General features: G+C 39.2%; 2 protein-coding genes across 2 annotated transcripts in view; one reads left to right on the top strand and one right to left on the bottom strand.

Annotated features, from left to right (window-relative positions):
- Positions 1-1,180, bottom strand: part of smg8 (SMG8 nonsense mediated mRNA decay factor) — a 5,413-nt gene extending 4,233 nt beyond the window's left edge. The window contains exon 1 of the mRNA XM_015396073.1: positions 507-1,180. Coding sequence (XP_015251559.1) covers positions 507-1,130 — 624 coding nt within the window. The 5' untranslated portion in view covers positions 1,131-1,180. The remainder of the gene's footprint in view (positions 1-506) is intronic.
- A 6,832-nt stretch (positions 1,181-8,012) lies between these two features.
- The window catches only part of ppm1e (protein phosphatase, Mg2+/Mn2+ dependent 1E), a 64,803-nt gene continuing 55,199 nt past the window's right edge, over positions 8,013-17,616 (top strand). Inside the window, exons 1-2 of the mRNA XM_015396075.1 lie at positions 8,013-8,359; positions 8,490-8,683. Of these exons, the coding sequence (XP_015251561.1) occupies positions 8,499-8,683 (185 nt within the window). The 5' untranslated portion in view covers positions 8,013-8,359; positions 8,490-8,498. The remainder of the gene's footprint in view (positions 8,360-8,489; positions 8,684-17,616) is intronic.

Here is a 17,616-nt window from a genome sequence, read left to right as displayed (position 1 = left end):
TATATATATATATATATTTATTTTTTTTAAAAAGGACTCTCCATAGCTTATTGGGATAAGGCTACGAGAAAACCCCCAAAACAAGGGTTAAGGTTTTATTTTGAAAGATTCAAATAACCTGATGCAAATTTTAACTGGAAACATAAACAATATTTAGATTCTGCTTTTTGTGTCAATTTTGCCCTAGTTCTGATCTATAGCCAAAGGTTTATGAACTATGAAGACAAGGAAAGTTGGATAAGTAATAGATAGGGTGGGGAATGGATGGTCATTCCTTTAATACAATAATATAGAATTAAGTTAGGAAATCTAATTAGATCTCTGTTCTCTTTTTTCCAAATTATTCAGACCTGAAAGATACTGAAATTTCTTTCCCAGACAGCATAGGAACCCTGTCCACTTTGAAAACCTTTAGAGGGGTCTGAGAAACCCAAGAGCAAATAGATCTATTTAAATAAACACATTGGAAAACAAATGATAGGTAGTTTGAAGCCTTATATATAGACCTTTAGAGCTGCGTTCATCTGGAAGACAAACAGCAGCCTAGGTGGACAGGGTCTGCTGTTCAGCTTCCACTCTTTGGACACCGCACAGTCTTTGATAGCAGCCCGGAGAAGAGGAAGGGCCTTCTGCCGCAGGGCGTCCAGGGCCCTGAAGAGCCGATCGTAGGTCACATCGAAGGTCTGGCTGGGGTGGACCAACAAGAGGACATGGCACACCGAGAACATGAAGAGCAGGTGCAGGCAGTGCTGCATTTCCAGGTCCTTCCAGAAGTCGTGAGCGTCAGAATGGCTGACCCCGGAACTCAGGGACCGACATGCCCGCAGCAGCAGCCGGCTGTCGCAGACGGAGGACAACAGTAGGTACAGGACCCGGTTCTCCTGGTCGTAGTAAGCCTCGATGTGGCTGTCCTCCGAGTCTTCATCCTCTGGCCCCCCGAACAGAGAGAATATGTGTTTGTCCGTTAGCGTGTTGATGATGGACTCCTTTAAAGGTCCGGTCTGCGCGCTGCTTTTACCGAAGGTACCGACAACACACAGCCCCTCCTCCCGGTGCGCAGCGTCCTCCTGGAGCTCAGCCTGAAGCAAAGCGCCCAGGTTCACCGGAGGAGCCATGGTGGTTTCCTTCATGGTGGAAAACACAGGAGTAAAAACAGAAACGGAACCGTTTCCCTTCACATTTCCGGTCCCACACACTATAACGACCGGGTAGAAACCAGCGCTATTTATTTTTATTGCTAGTATAACAGATCATCTAGCAGGTTTTACATTTGAATTAATTGCCATTACGGAAGAGGAAGGGCCACTGAAAAAACAGAGAGTTTAATATGGGAAAAAAGTCAGAATTCTGACTTTAATCTCAGAATTCAGAATTTTCTCAGAATTCCGATTTTTTTCCTTAGAATTCTGACTTTAATCTCAGAATTCCGACTTTGATCTTAGAATTTTGACTTTAATCTCAGAATTCCGACTATAATATCAGAATTCTGACTTTTTTTTCTCAGAATTCTGACTTTTTTTCTCAGAATTTTGGATCTTAATGTAGATGGGCACCATGAAGGAAGAGATGTGGGAGCACTCAGTTTCGCTGACAAATATGAGGGTTGTTTGGGAGGGCCAGTAACACATTGGTGGAAAATTATGAAATTAGGTAACTTTTTACGTGCCAGAGGGGTCCCCAGTGATAAAATTTCATTAATGGAAAAGAAGAAGGTCATTAAAAGAAGAGAGCTAGTCTCTAAAACAGACATGGCTACAGCTTGATGCCAACATGTTTGTTTGGTGTCAGAATTCAGTCAGAATTCTGAGAAAAAGGTCAGAATTCTGAGATTTCAATCAAAATTCTGAGATTAAAGTCAGAAATCTGACTTTTTCCCCATATTAAACTGAAATAATATTTAAAAATCAGTTAACTTTTTTTTTTCTCAGTGGCCCTAATCCTCCTCTGTAGCCATAATGTTAGCTTTAGAATGGTCGCTTGATGATAATGTTAAGGAAAGAAATAGTTTTATTATTGCATGAGATAGTCAAACTGCATTATTAAGTATCAAATCTGGCAAGTCTTGTAGATTAGATTTGTTATTAAATATATATCACCTATTAGTTCAACTTCATAATGAGAAGTGTTTTGTTCGATTTGTCTGGATTCCTGCTCATGTTGGGATTGAAGGAAATGAAGAGGTAGATATATCAGCTAAACAGGCCTTAGAATCAGATATTATTAACTTAAGTATTCCTTTAAGCAAAAGTGAGGGTAAATCTATAATTTAGAATAAAATCTGTAAGGTTTGGCAGGAACATTGGGATAATCATGACACTAGTAGAGATCTATATAAAATTCAAAAGACTGTGGGGGGTAATAGTTGTACAAATAGAAAGCAGAAAGAAGAGGTAGTCATATCTCGACTTAGAATTGGTCATAGTGGACTTTATAGTTCTCTTTTCAAAGTAGGGGAACATGACACAGGGACTTGCAATCACTGTAATCAGATGGAAACAGTGGAACATGTATTATTAGAATGTAATAAGTATTCACAGGAACGTCAGCACTTAAAGTCAACATTAAATAGTGAAAAAATTGGATTTTCAATGATAAACCTTTTAGGAGGCAAATGAAGAGGGATTCTTTTAGAGGCTGTTCCATTGCGAAACTAACACATTTCTGAGAAAGTAAACTCATGACAACAGTAAGACATGGTGGTGGAGGTCCTTGTGTTTCAACAGTCTACAATGATTTCAACTGTTGCTTTTCTAAAGTCATGATAATATAATTCTCACATTCATTTAAATAGTACATACATTTCTGCATGAGGTTTCTAAGCGTGGCCTCCTGCTGTCACAAACTTTGCACTTGCACTCTTTCTGTCTTTTCAGAAGTAGCCTACTCTTAACACAGCATTGCAGGTAACCTTTGTTTTTTTCAAACACACCTTTTAATACTCTGACCACAAATGTGCAGTAGAAAGTGGTGTAAAGAGAAAATGTTTTGCCTCATCTGAGCACAACTCAAATTATGACTTGACGGTACAACGTGCACCCTTTTTTCCCTAGTTTTTATTGTCATTACATTGTCACAAGTACAGAGCAACGAAATGAACTGTCTGCATTTAAGCCATCCCCTTAGGGAGCAGTGGACTGCCATTGTGCAGCGCCCAGGGAACACCGTGCCTCCTAATATTATGTGAGGTACACTGTGATGAAGTGACCATGATCTGTTATTCTCTCACTGACACCAACCATACTATCTGACATTTGAATTCTTAAAATGTTTATATTTATCCTCTTTTGTTCGCCAGATTCTGAATGCACTCTTACAAGCATTGAACTTGTATTCATGCACCTCACCAGTGGTTCCCAATCCCAACCCTGGCTCTTAGGTACTCCTGTCCTGCATATTCTGTATGACTATGTTCCAGCTGACCTGATTCAAATAATTGAATGATCTCCTCGATCATTTATACAAGTCGGATGTGTGGCAGCTGTTTACATCTAAAATATGCAGGACAGAGGTACATACAGAGCAGGGTTTGGAACCACTGCTCTACCCTCTACAGCGTTGATATGGTCAGCAGCTGTTGAAGACCAGCATTTTAATGGAATATCTGCATAAATAATACAATTCATTAAAAGATTTCCAATAAAACAAACAATATCACCATTTCCAGCTTCTGAGACCGGTCATACAAATTAAAACAGCTGATAGGAACCCTCCCTCCCGTTTAAAGAAATTGCTGACATGTGCGGTTCTAGACAGGGCAGACAGGGGCCAGGGCCTCCGTAGAACAGGTCCCTGCTAATGTACTCAAAACAAAAACAGCATAAATTGCAATGTAAAGGCAAACATACTCTTTCCTTTTTATTTACCTTGTCAAACTAAGGACAAATGTATTTATTTTAATTTATTTTTGCAATGTAATACTAAATCAATTTTGTTTGATGAACAGAAAATACCTCGACTGATTCGTCTCTTGGATCTATTTAATATTTCTCCTTTACAATTCATTTAAAGAATCCATTAGAAGTTACAGTCAGCTGGAAGCTTTACCTACATTAAGAAAAGTTCCTATCTTTCATCTGTTTGATCAGGGCTTTTTTCCTTTGCCCCCATGAAAAAACATTGACCTCACCCTGGCCCCCTTTGTAATTGACATCAAATAGGAATGAAACATTACAGTTTCCTCTTACCTACATGGTCTGGTTAGTGTACCAGTTAGCCATAAGTCTCTCTGTATCTGAATGCAAAGATGTACATATGCAAAGATCAGTGCCCTGTTTAGCTTTAAAGCCAAACTGGTTTTCTTTAGAATTAATCAGATAATATGTATAAAATAATTTCTTAACTTTATTACATTTGCTATTACATCTTTTTAAAGTTTTGTTCATTTCATGCCCATTTCTGTTTCTGTTCTGAGTTGTTTAACATTGCCATCCATCATGTATTAGTCTAAATCTGCCTTTTTTTTTTTATTACTTTGTATGCCTCCTTATATATACTGAAAATAAATAAGATGTGTTTGAAATGAAAAGTGTAAAATAAAATTCAAACAACAGTATAAATATTTTAGAGTGCATTTAATTTTTTAATGGCATTGATAATAAAGTCATATACAGAGATATTTATGTGAATCTTACAGCTAAAAGGAAGTGCAGTCGAGGTAAAATTGTACCAAAACCATTCTGACAAATCACACAATCTGTGTGACACAAAACGCAAGCTTTAAAAGAACAACAACTGGACTCTTAATAGACAAGATCAGGGTATGTTTGCTTTTAAGGATTTGTGACCGTCTGATCCCTATGGCTGATCTTTTTTGTTATTTATGGTCAGCTGTGAAGTCATGTGATCCACTGTAAGGGGTTAAGCTCCACATCCGCCCGTTCCTGGACTGGATAAACCCTCCTCCCACTGAGGGATTACTGTCACTAATGTACAACAGGAGCACCTGCATGTTCTCAGAGCAAAGATAAGAGAATTCAATCCAAACCAGTAAAGCTTAAAGGCCCTGTGCAAAAGCCTCAGGTCATTTCATTTTTTGAATACTTCATAGAACGCTTCTTCATGTCACTATAACAGTCTTAATCAACAGATCCAGATATTTTTTTAAGGATTTTTACAAGTTGTCTTTGGGGCCTCATAACTAAAACGATGGAGTGTTTGTCTAAATTTCTTTAGCTCTCATTTCTAATGGTTACATTAATACAAGCAGATCAAATATCAGCTTTTCTAAGAAAATGCACACTACTTTAAATAAATATACATCTATCCATAATCTATGTATAAAACTGTAACTCTACCCTCACTTGACTAAAGTAGATAGAAACAGTCTGAAAAACTCTAGTTGTTTCTGGATGTGATGGTAAGACAGATAAGGCCTTTTCTTTGCATCTCTCCCAGACTGTTGGCTGTGATGTGGATTATAATACTGCACAGGATAATGTCAACATCCAACTTTTCTTGTTACCATTCCTGTTGTTGAAGCTCTCAATGAGATTCTTAATGGTGGTCAGCTATAATCATACAGACATGTATGAGGATCACATCTGTGAGACGGACGCCTCCATCGCCTCATATTTACACCCCATGGAAACGGGAACTCATTACAAAATAAGGTTACATTTATTTTTCTCCAAAGTACTGTGCTGCTTTACACATCTTTCTCATGTTTGCCAATTAAGGACAGGGGGTGTAGCTGCTGCTTTACAATGTTAGCAGTGTTTAATGTCTCATCTATTTAGTTAGATAATGATTCATTTGTTACACAAGCAAAATAAATAAACACCCACAGTAAAGTTGTTTTATGACCTGTATGATATTGAAGTCTGCCAACATGACAGCTGTCAAACAGGCCTTGACCAAATCTACAAGGAGGTTAAGCAGCAAAGAAAAAAAAAAAAAAAAAAAAAAAAAAAACAGAGCAGGCTTTTATCATGCATTTAAAGGCAGAGTTGAGCGGAAGGAAAAAGGATGTAAGATTACTTAGTGCAGAGATATTTTTTTGAGTCAGTGATGATTAGGGAACAGAGCTAAAACTAACAGCTATTTTGCTAATCAATTAATCTTTTGATTATTTTTCAGATAATTTGATTAGTACTTTATAGGGTTAATCAAATTAATCAGTGAAAGACTTTAAGTATCTAAGTTTCAAGCAAAGAGGGCACTGCAAAAAACTGTAATCTAAGTAAGTCAATGTTTCTTAAAATAAGTGCATTTTTTTCCTGAATTGAGCAGGTAAGTGAGACACTTTGCAAATGGAATAAGAACATTTACATTTAAATTAAGAAAATACAGTCTCCTATTTCAAGTGCATAATATCTAATAATCTGATAAATAATCTGATTTTAAGGATAAAAATGTTCATTCCACTGTGAGATTTTCTTATTTACCTACTCAAACTAAGGGTAAATATACTTATTTTAAGACATATTCACAAATTTATAGATAATTTTTGTAGCCTGTTATTGGAATCCAGGAAAAGACCTTATTACATTTGTAACATTCAGAAAATATGTATGTTTTGATGGCATAAATGAATGTCAATGTAATAACAAGAAACACCAACTTGCCCGCATATATCAAGAAAAATAAAAAAGTGCTTGTATAAGAAAATCATGAAAAACACTCTGAGAGTAAAAGAAACACATTTTTTTTTTTAGGTACAACATAACCTTAGAGGCTTATTAACCTTTTAACTTTACTGTTTAACTTTTCAATTAGCTTTTTACCTTATTTCTTGACATCCTAACTTTTTTTTCATCTTAATTTACAGTAGTAACACATCACTCAAGGGCTCATCTAATTGGTAAAATGCCAAAATAAGATCTACAGCCATGTAGGAGGATCTTTGCTGAATGGCTGGATATAGATATTGTGCTTCTAGACGTCACTGATGGACGGGGTGGGGTGGGGGGGACTCCATTTCTAAGGGCTTTGCAAGTGACTTGCCCTATAAAGGGTTAATAATTCAAAGACAAAAGGTTCCTTAAAGATTTTATACAGAATTTAAACCAGGTGAAACCAGGTAAAACTAAGCCTGACTTGTGAATAGTGTTCTTATGGCCAAAAACAAATTTTCATCTTCCAAGCAATATATTTATGCATGTATTTATTTATTTTACAATACTGCCATAATTACTGATCTAAGCTGATTGCTCTTTTAAATAATGGCTTGTTTTGGAATCTATACTCCAGTTAATGATTAGTCAATTACTAAATTAATTTGCGTTTATTCTAATAATAGATTAACTGCTGTTCAACTGATTAATTGTTTCAGCCCTGTTAGGGAGCAAAACCAACTCTTAAGGAAGAAAGATAGGAGACGGAAGATCCAACAAACAAACTGAAGACTTTAATTAAAAATATTTGCAGTAAATAATACTAAAACAAATTAGGTTGTTGATGATGCTACCTTTTATTGAGAGATATCAATAATCTGTTTATAGATGTTGGAGATCAGCCTGTTTTCCAATGTAGTGCTGTTTCTCTGACTGTGACTGGCTGGATGCGCTCTCTTCATCTTCTGACATGGAAGTTGGTTTGGAGCTCCTCTGCCTGGCTGTGTGTTTCCTGGATGGGGCCCCGTTTTAGTTGCTTTTTGTATCCCTGCTTCTGTCTCGTTTTTCCTCTCTACTATCACTACAAGCATGCTTAGTGTGAGGGATTGCATTCCAGTCAATGAGTCGATGCAGTCAACTGGTTTTCCTTGGATGGGAAACTGAGTCAATTTGACTGCATGATCTGGTGGACTGTAAAGTGCCTTGAGATGACATGTGTTGTGAATTGGTGCTATATAAATAAACTGAACTAAACTGAAATTGTTTGTTTCCATTTCTTCTGTCTTGTTGCAGAGTTCATTAAAGGGAAAACCTAATCAGACTTTAGTTGTTAATTAACAAATAATGCATATAAGGGAGAAGATAAACCATTTTTTCTTTTCTTTTTGTTTCTAAAGTGCCTATTTCTTTTTCAAGTAAAGGTAATTATTATTTCATTTATTAATTTTTGCTTACGTGCCTATTCTTTATTTCAGGTAAAGGTCGTTTTACGCCCACCCAACAAGAAAATGCACCTTCGTGATGGCATGTCTACAAAAAGCTCTCCGACGTCAAACAGGGAGCGCAGGCTGCGTGCGCGTGCGTGACAACCGCCGTCTGCTATCTGACGTCACCCTCAGATCAGCCGAAATCCCTGATAACGCGGCGCGCGCTCCCGCTCAGCTCTGAATGGGGGCTCAGTCCAGCCGGTGACAGCTCGTCCAGTCCGTCTACCTAATCCACGGCTCGCTCCTCAGCTCCGGTCCGCCGCTCTCCGACTCCCCGGCAGTCCACGGGCCCCGCTCCTCCGGTATTACCCAGTTATTCAGGTAGTATGGCAGCGCGGTAACACCAACACTAGTTGGAGGTTAGAGTGTTCTGACTCTTCTCCTTTTTTTTTTAAACACCCGACAAGTTAGTGTTTGTCCCTGACGGGCGGAGCTGTGTCTGTCTGTCCAGGAATGAGAAATGATGGCCGGCTCTGCAGCAGAGGAGAAAACCTTCCGACGGTTCCTGGAGCTCTTTGTCCGGGAGATGAGGATGCCTTTGCAGGAGAGCGACCCGGTGCCAATGCGCCCGTTGTCGGACCTGGTGTCTGAGGACGAAGTGGAGGGGGAATGCCTGGACCTGTGTCTCCAGCACCTCTACAAATAGTTAAGTGTGCGCCTTTCTGTCCTGACACGCTGACGCTTCCGTGTTTCATCGGTGTGACTGTGTGTTGTGATGTTATGTTTGAAACTGGGGTCATTTTTGTAAAGGTGCGCGACCCCATCACACAGGACGGGATGCAGGGTGTGTCCAACTCCAAGTTCAGACAAGTGTCTCTGCAGAGGCGTCACAGGGAATTAAATTGGGCCAAAAGCAGAAGTTAATACACGCCTCTCCCTCTTTCTTCTTCTCTGTGATGCATTTTTTTCCCCACGTTGATTTTAGACTCCTGGTATGTTCCCTGCGCCTGTTTTTGCTTCTGTGGAAATCTGGAGGTCTGCAAAAGGTGAACCCCTGCTTTTGCGTAACAGCACAGCGTCATTGTGGTGTAGGAAGGAGGGGGGGGGGGGGGGGGGGGGGTGAGGAAGCCATCGCCATCACCACTGCTGAGCGCATCTTCATGCGGGCTAAAAATAACCTCACCGGTTATGTTATTAGAGTCGATCGTTACTCACATGCAGCCCTTAATGGGAATATGAAATGGAAATGGCTGGGGTGCTCTTCCAGTTAATGCTCTCTCATTTGAGAGGGAACTCCAGATGCATCTAAAACAATAAACAAAAAAAGGAGATTCCTCAATTAAAGCTGGGCATTTTTTTATATTATAAACTGACAGCTATATCTCAGATGCGCATAGATGTGGCTTAAAATTGAGAAAGCGCTTTGCTCGGTGCGCTTCTGCCTGGCCTGATTTTTGAATCCAAAATAGGTGCAGCAACTGTGCTTGGAAGAGGGAGCTGGATGGACTCATGTAGGGCACAAAGTGACAGGGGGACGGCTGCTTGAAAATGCAAAAAGAAAAAAAAAAGGATTTTACCCACCCGACTGTAATAAAAAGCATACACATTGGTTTTACTTTGCCACGTTTTTCAACCACATATTTTTATGTATTTAAGCTGGATTTGATGATGAACCATAAATTCTAATATTTTTTTATTTGCAGTTTTTCAAAAAGAAAATCTTTTCAAAAATAAAAATTTGAAGAGTCCGTATGTCTTCTTTTCTGATTTAATACCTTGAATGACAGCTGCAGGTCTTTTAGGATAAGTCTATACTACTTTTCCATGTTTAAATATTAATATTTCTGGCCATTGGCCTGTGCAGAGCATCCATTCTTTCATTTTCAATTTTAATATTGTCCTGCTTAAAGCTTAATATGTTTTCTTTCTGTCCTGTATTTTGCTCTGTCCATCTTCCCATCGACCTTAAACAACTTCTTTACCCCTGATGAAGAGATACATCCCTACAACATGATGCTGCCGCCACCATTTTCCATTGTTTTGATAGATTATTAGGCAGTATCTTAGTTTAATTTTTTCCCCACCTGTGCCCCAAGGTTTTATCCTACTGTCATTTGGCTGGAGAATTTCCTTGCATATGCCTGCTGTGTCCCATAAATGTTTTCTTCCAGACTGCAACTATGACTTCATATGGCTTTCATCTTCCCACTCGTCCATAAAGGTCAGCTTTGTGTTTTGAGGAGGTAATAGTGTTCCTGTCAAAAGGACAACTATTAACCTTTCCTTGAGGTGTGAATCTCTGCAGCTCCTTCTCTGATAAATTGGTTGGTTTGGGTCTGGGGTTCCCAACCTGCAGTTCCAAAGCCAAAAGTGGCCATTTGGATCTTCAACAATGGCCAAAATACTTCGGCTAAAAGATTATAAATATCAAACAGTGTTTAAAAATCTTTATGAAAACAAAGGCAAATGTAAGATTTTTTCATAAAACAAATGTCATACACGAAGACACTTAAAACACTAATATCCTATCTTAAGCTATTTGTTTGCTTAGGAAATAATTCCTTGCACATGTATTTTTCACTAATATCAATTTTAGATGAAAAAGATGTTTTTGTTTTGCAAAAGGTTTTTGTTTGTCATCTTTTGAAATGTAAGACATATGAAAGATATTTAGACAGCTAGATAGTTGGCTGGATGGACAGACAGTAAGACAGACAGACAGACAGACAGACAGACAGATCATTTTTGGGTTTAGCTTTATCTGCAAAGGGCTCTGAATTCTAAAGGTTCCAGAGCCCTTTTTTTAAGTGGACGACCATGTTTTGGTAGGTGTATAGTAGCAAATACTCTTTGTTTTCTTTAAAAAACTCATACAGTCTTCACAGAACAGTTTGCTTTAAACTGGTATTAAACAGGCATATTAGAGCTTTCTAATCATACTGCCACCTGTGGGTAAGACATAAAACTGCAGCACTCTTCTGCACTCCCTTGTAGCTCAGGCTCGTACTTAATAAGTTTTCTTTTATACTTTTTTCACCTTATGTGGTGTTGCCATTGGTGCTTGTGTTGAGCCCGATGCCGGTTGCTTCTGAGTATCCCCAAAATCCATTTTGAATATAACACTTCCATTGTTTGCTAGGTTGGACCCATTTAACATGGACGCGCATGATGTCACATCCACAGAACAGCTCAGGAACTTCCGACCCGTAGTAATTTCAGGAAAAAAGGCTTCAGGCTTATAGATGCATCTGCTCATCAAACCATGTTTTAGTCGTAAAGGGTCAAATAGAAAAGTTATTCAGCTTTTTCAGTAAAAACTGACATAATGACTCTTAAGATACATTTATTTACTCAACAAGAATCTTTTGAAGGTCACACATTTGACCAAACTTTATTTAAGTGAAGGCAAGCAAAAAGGAAGGGAATTTATATGGATGCCACACCTTTCAGTTTTTTTATTTGAGTAAAATTTTAAGAACCACCATTTTCACTACCATTCACATTGAGGTACTATTCTGTGTTGGTATATCTCATAAATCATAATAAATACTTTAAAGTGTGGCATTATAGCATGACCGGTATATAAATGTAAATGATCTCAATTGTGTGAACACTGGAGCAAGGCACCGTAGTCAGCTCATTGTTTGTTTGTTGAAACTGCAGGAGTTGTCACAGTCGGATCAATACTTACCCTCTGGAGATTCATACTCTCTCCTTCACGCTGTCCAGATTTGATTGGCTGGAGGATATAAGGTCACTGAGCATTAAGCCGTTAACATCTTGCTCGCCTGATGACCCCTCCAACCCCCCATCCTGAGGCACACATACATGTGAGGATCCAAATGTATTGGGTTCATATATGCTTCAGTAACGACTACATCTCTCAAAGCTTTTACATTGTATGTTTTTTTCTGACACTCGTGGGACTTGTAGTTTTGAAATATTAAAAGACACTCCACCCACATGTTAGCAGGTAAAGGTTTACGAGAGCTATTCTTTCTTTCTTTTTCAAAGGATTTGTGGCTCATCTCGTAGTGTGGAAATGGAGGAAGGCTGTGGTCAGCCAGGTGGGTACTGGGGAGCATGAATTCTTGTCTGTTGGGCTAGACGTTGATTTGCTTCCACTGACAGGTTCAAGGCAGAAACCTTCAGGCTCCAGATGAGTCTGCAGCGTCAAATGTGGTGTTTAGCAGAGGTAACTGCAATGTCCTTCTCATCAGATATAGGGGAGGATGGTATCCTAGAGACAACTCAAATGGAGATAGACCTGTAACAGAGGAGGTGTGACAATTATGTGCATAGTCTACCTAAGACACCTAAGTACTCCTTTAATATGGGTGCGATGAAAAGAGGCAGCAGAGAGATGCCTCAAGCTCCTGGTTCACGTGGTCAGATTGACCATTAGTTTGGGGATGAAAACCTGAGCTGAGAGCAGTCTTCGCCCCCAAGAAATATAAAACTCCTTCCAGACAGAAGAAGACAGAAGGATTTGGAGACAAATTGTGGGCCCCACTCCAAAAGGATTTCACAAGGGATTTCGTGAAGGTGAAAAACATGCTCAATCAGGAGCTGAGCTGTCTCAAGGGAAGATGGAAGTCGAGGAAGAGGAATAAGGTGGCAGGCTTCGGAGAAGGCAAAGCATTCCATTTTAGTGAAGATGACGGTGAAACCCTTAGATGGTGGTAGTCCAGTTACGAAATCCAAGGCAAGATTAGACCAAAAGGATTTAGGAATAGGCTATTTCTCAAGAAGACCGGTGGGAGGCTGGTGACTAGCTTTGTTGTGGACGCACATTGGACAGGCTAGAACATGACTATTAAAATCCTTATATATCCTAGGGCTCCATGAATTTGTGTTTGAGAGGCTGATTCCAGGGTGGCAGGAGAATGTTTCTGTGTGGGCCCAGTGAACGAGGCGGGACGTAATGGAAGCAGGAAATTAAAGCTGGTTCAACAGTCCAGTGCCAGGTTCCGGTTTAGACCGCTGGGTCTCCAGTACTTGATCCTTGATTTCACATGATAATGCCTCCACAATGCAGGAAGGTTGAGTGAAAGTTGAGATATTGGATTCATGGTCACTAGAGTATCGCCTAGACATCTGGTTTGGTGTTTTTTAGAGCCTGAATGGTAAGAGATGACAAAGTTAAAAAGGGAAAAGAATGTCAAACGTGATCTTCTAGGTTACAGATGTTTTGCTTCCTGGAGATAGGCCAGATTCTTGTGGTCAGTCCACACAGTAACAGGAAGCTCAGCTCCAGCCAACCAGTGGCACCACTCTTCAAAAGCCATTTTCATAGCTAAGAGCTCTCTTTTGCCCGCATTGTAGTTTTTTTTGTTTCTTTTTTGCTTGAAACAAATGGCGGAAAAAATAAGGCACATGGATGAAGTTTAATATCGTTAAAGGACATTTGAGAAATGCCTGCACCCACTCCTATATCAGAGGCTGGATCAGAACCTGGGCATTGGCAAACCTTTTCTTGAGCTACGAAAAAGCCCCTTTGGCTTCAGGTGACCAAATGAAATGTTTATTGGAGGAGGTAAGGCTAGTGAGGGGTTGAGCAGTTTGACTGTAGTTTTTAATTAACTGTGGTACAAGTTGGCGAATCCTAAAAAATGTTTTAGCTGTTTGCAAGTTGAGGAAGTAGGCCAATTGAGAATGCCTTGAACCTTGAGAATGTGTCCCAAAAAGTTGATTGCTTTTGCATGAAACTCACACTTCTTGACTTTGACAAGGAGTAGGTTCTTTAGAAGATGTTGGAGAACCGACACATGTGGATATTTTCATGTCATGTCATCAAGGTATATGGATACAAACTGATATAAAAGTCTCTAAGGAGATCACTCACAAGGGACTGGAAAACTCGAGATGAGTTTATTAGACTGAAAGACATTACCAGATATTCAAAATGACCAAAGGGGGTCTTGAATATAGTCTTCCAATCGCCTTCCTCTCTGATTCTGACTAGGTGGTAGGAGTTTTGGAGATCCATCTTGGTGAAGAAATGAGAGCCATTAACCAGTTCAAAGATGTTGAGAGAAGAGCAAGTAGATATTTGGTTAAGGTCCCTGTAATCAATGCAAGGTCTTAGTGATCCATCGCTTTTCCAGACAACGAAAAAACCTGCTCCAACAATTGAAGTAGAGGTGCAGATAATTCCAGCAGTGAGTGACTCATTTATGTACTTCTCCATACTCTCTCTCTCTCTGGTTTGGATAGATTATACAAGCTACTGGAGGGAGAGGAGCTCCAGGAAACAGATCAATAGCACAGTTATATGGGCAGTGAGGCAGGAGAGAGAGCGTTAGACTTACTGAAAACTAGATAAAGGTCATGATACTCATGTGGTGAAGAGAACAGGAAAAAAAATTAGGGATGAAGAGAACAGGAAAAAAATAATTTCTTCAATATGATTGCGACAACAGAGGTTCTGGTTTGTGCATGATAACATGCAAAGTATTTCCATCTAGAGCCAGGACATGAAGTAGTTCATCAAGGTGTACAACAGGAAGAAGTAATCCTTATGCTAAATCGTTATCCCTAAGGATTTGTTCACAACCAGAAACGATTAAAGCAAAAGAGGAAAATAGTTGATTCAGTAGGGGAGAGCTGGGTAATGTAATGCTGAAGAATCTGTTCTTAAAAACTGCCCACTGGTCCCTTCCTTTTAGCTGCTTTGGGTAGGAAGAAATTAATCGACCCCCCTCAGAGAAATACGTACAGATTCCAGTTTTCAACCGATGTTGTCGTTTCTCAGGTAACAACTACATCTGGCCTGGAAGATTCAGAACTTTGTGAATGATCTGGAAGATGAGATTGGGTTCAGAGGTAAATTATACCGTTGTCTTGCCAGAGTTCTCTCTGGAAGTCTGATGTCAGTGAGAATAGCCAGGGAAATGGTTCCTTCGGAGTCTTTGGCTCATCTCTGCACACTACTTCAACCTTTATTATTTTGTCCAAGACTGGAAGCAAAGCTCTGTTTAAAGCTGCAGTGTTCCAGGCTGAAGAGGCTACTAGAGTTCAAAACTCAATGACAAAGTCTGATACTGGCTGTTTACCCTATTTTACATCCACATCTTATGAGAAATGTCAGAAAATGACTCGGCATGTCCAAATGTATGTTTGAACTCAGAGATAAACTGGTCAAAGGAAATTTGGAATATAAACCCACTCCCAAATCTTGCTTCAGCCCTGAATAAGCTCTCAATAATTCAATCTCAAGTGAAATTTGATCCCTATCAAACGGAAAAAGACCTGGGGGATCGACTGAAAACTAGTGAACATTGTGTCAATATAGTGAACAGGAATCCATAACACCTTTTAATTTCACCCGCATAAGGCTCGGGTGTGGGGTACGGCGGTTGCGCCAGCTATAGAGGGGTAGACCCCGCGGGAGTGGTTCTGTAAAGCAGCTCCTGGAACATTTCTGTAAACTGCTCCGTCTGCTGATCTGAACATCTTTGCTGTGCAGCCAAAAACTGGATTAACAGATCGTGGGGACGAAGTAATTCATGTTCATTGCAACGACCTGAGGGAGATTCTGTTGGGTCAGACAGGCCAGATGATTCTGTCATGTTTTTTTTTGTGTGTTTTTTTTTTTACCCACATGCAGAATCACATGGAGAACCCATGAATTTTAACATTTTTTTTTACAAAGGTAACAAGAATCTGGAAGCTGAGAACTGCAGGAATTCAGTTAAACGTTCAGGTCGGTCTGAGGGGAGGAAGAAGATTGATCAGGAAGGAGTTGGTTGATGACAACTGTTGACTGATTGATTTCCTTACTTGAGGGATGAAGGGGAGGTAGCATGGATCTGTAAGGATTTGATTCAGCGGTCTTTACAGACTGACATCGTGCTGGAGAGAGGGCAGGCAGGTGATGAAGACTGAGAACTGCTGCACACAGGTAAGACCTTTTCCATGAAGATCACAGACCAAGTTAGGTTCACTGATCGTCTTGAACAATAGCAGAGTCCACATTAAAAGAGATTCATAAGAAGACAAATTTAAACAAAAAAGATATTCCTGGTTTAGATCTTTAGCTGGAATGACATCAGGGGTTATAATCTGGTGAAGAGAGATGATCCTTCGTCTCCTTAAGTACACGCTTGATTCAGAAATTTTCAAAGATCCTTTCTGTGACAGGAAGTTTACTCACACCAGAAAAACAACAAAAGACCCAAACAGTCACAGTAGCTGTAAAATTGAACTGCGAACTGTTGCTCCATTTTATTTTTATTTATTTAGTCCTTGAGGAACTCCAACAGTTGTACTGCCATTGGAGGCAATACAAGGACTGAATAACTAATGTCCAAATTTACCCTGTGGGTCTTCAGTATGACATTATACTAAAATAAACCCTATCCCTTTATGGAGCCGAACATTAAGCTGAGCCAAACTGGTTAGCTCATTCAAAAATAACACTTAAATAAATCAAAGATTAACAGTTAGATATCATCTGACTACATTATGTTAAACTTAGTGAAAATGAGTGGGAGAATTACACAGTCAACTAACACCTAGCAAGATAAGCTGACTGTTAGTGCAGCAGGAGCTGACATGTGTGAAATGTTTGTACCCTTGGGAAAATAGGCTATATCCCGATAAACCAAGCAGATATCGTAGTTTTGAAGAACTAAATTATTGTTTGTAAACTTAATTGTTTATTTTCTGTGAAAGTATGATGTATCAACTTTTCATAGTTTTAGAGTTCTCTGTCATTGCCACTTCTACAATCGTAGCTTTCCTACAATTCAGGGTGCTACAATCATCAATGCTTAGCACATTACATATCCATTAACCATCTCTATGTAATCTGAAAGTCCAACATCCTGAGCAGAACCAAATTGGGGCCATGGGAAATTAGAATTGCTCCTGGAAAACTGTGTCAAAGCTGGTGTTGGACTTTCAGAATCCTTGGTAACTGAAAAGTGGCTCTAATCATACCTCAGGTAGATAATTATGTGACTACAGACTCAACATTTTTAGTTTATTACTGCGGAAATGCAAGTCAGACTGTGATGGCTTGAATATTCAAAACAGACCTTTAGAATCAAGCTTTAGACCAGAGCATTACTGGCACTAATATATTAGCTCTGACAGTGAACCATTGTTAAAATAGTCATTAAAACTGTATGTGTCACGCTTATTCTGGAAAACATCCATTTGGAGCTTAATGAGTCATCTTAGATTTTTAAATATTAAATTCTTTTTTTGCACTACTCTTCTCTTGTACACTTCACTTGTTAGTTGGTGAATTTTACTCTAGTAAAGCTCAAAATAGGTGCTTTTGACTTTGATATAAAAAAAACATTCACGGCTAAAAAGATTTTAACAAAATTATGTGAAACTTTTCTGAAATTAAACTTTTGAACAGACTTTATAAGAAAGAGCAGGATTTATTTTGAAAAAAAAAAAGTTTTTTAGGAACTGCTTCTTCCTCATCTCTGGCTCCCAATGCAAGGGCGTAGGTTTGATTTCAACTTTGGTAGGGACACTATTCTTCAGTTTCATTGGTCCTTTGCAAAAATATGCATGCTCTTTTTTATGCTTAATGTGAGCTTTAGGGCTCATTTTGTTTAAAGAGAACAGCAGCATTTCTTGCTACATTAATACAAATCTTATAAGTGTTGGGAGCTGGA

Source organism: Cyprinodon variegatus, unplaced genomic scaffold (assembly GCF_000732505.1).
Source record: "Cyprinodon variegatus isolate N-32 unplaced genomic scaffold, C_variegatus-1.0 Scaffold774, whole genome shotgun sequence".
Classification (NCBI taxonomy): Eukaryota; Metazoa; Chordata; class Actinopteri; order Cyprinodontiformes; family Cyprinodontidae; genus Cyprinodon; species Cyprinodon variegatus.
The sequence above is the reverse complement of the archived record's forward strand: the minus strand, read 5'-3'. Positions and strand labels throughout refer to the sequence as shown.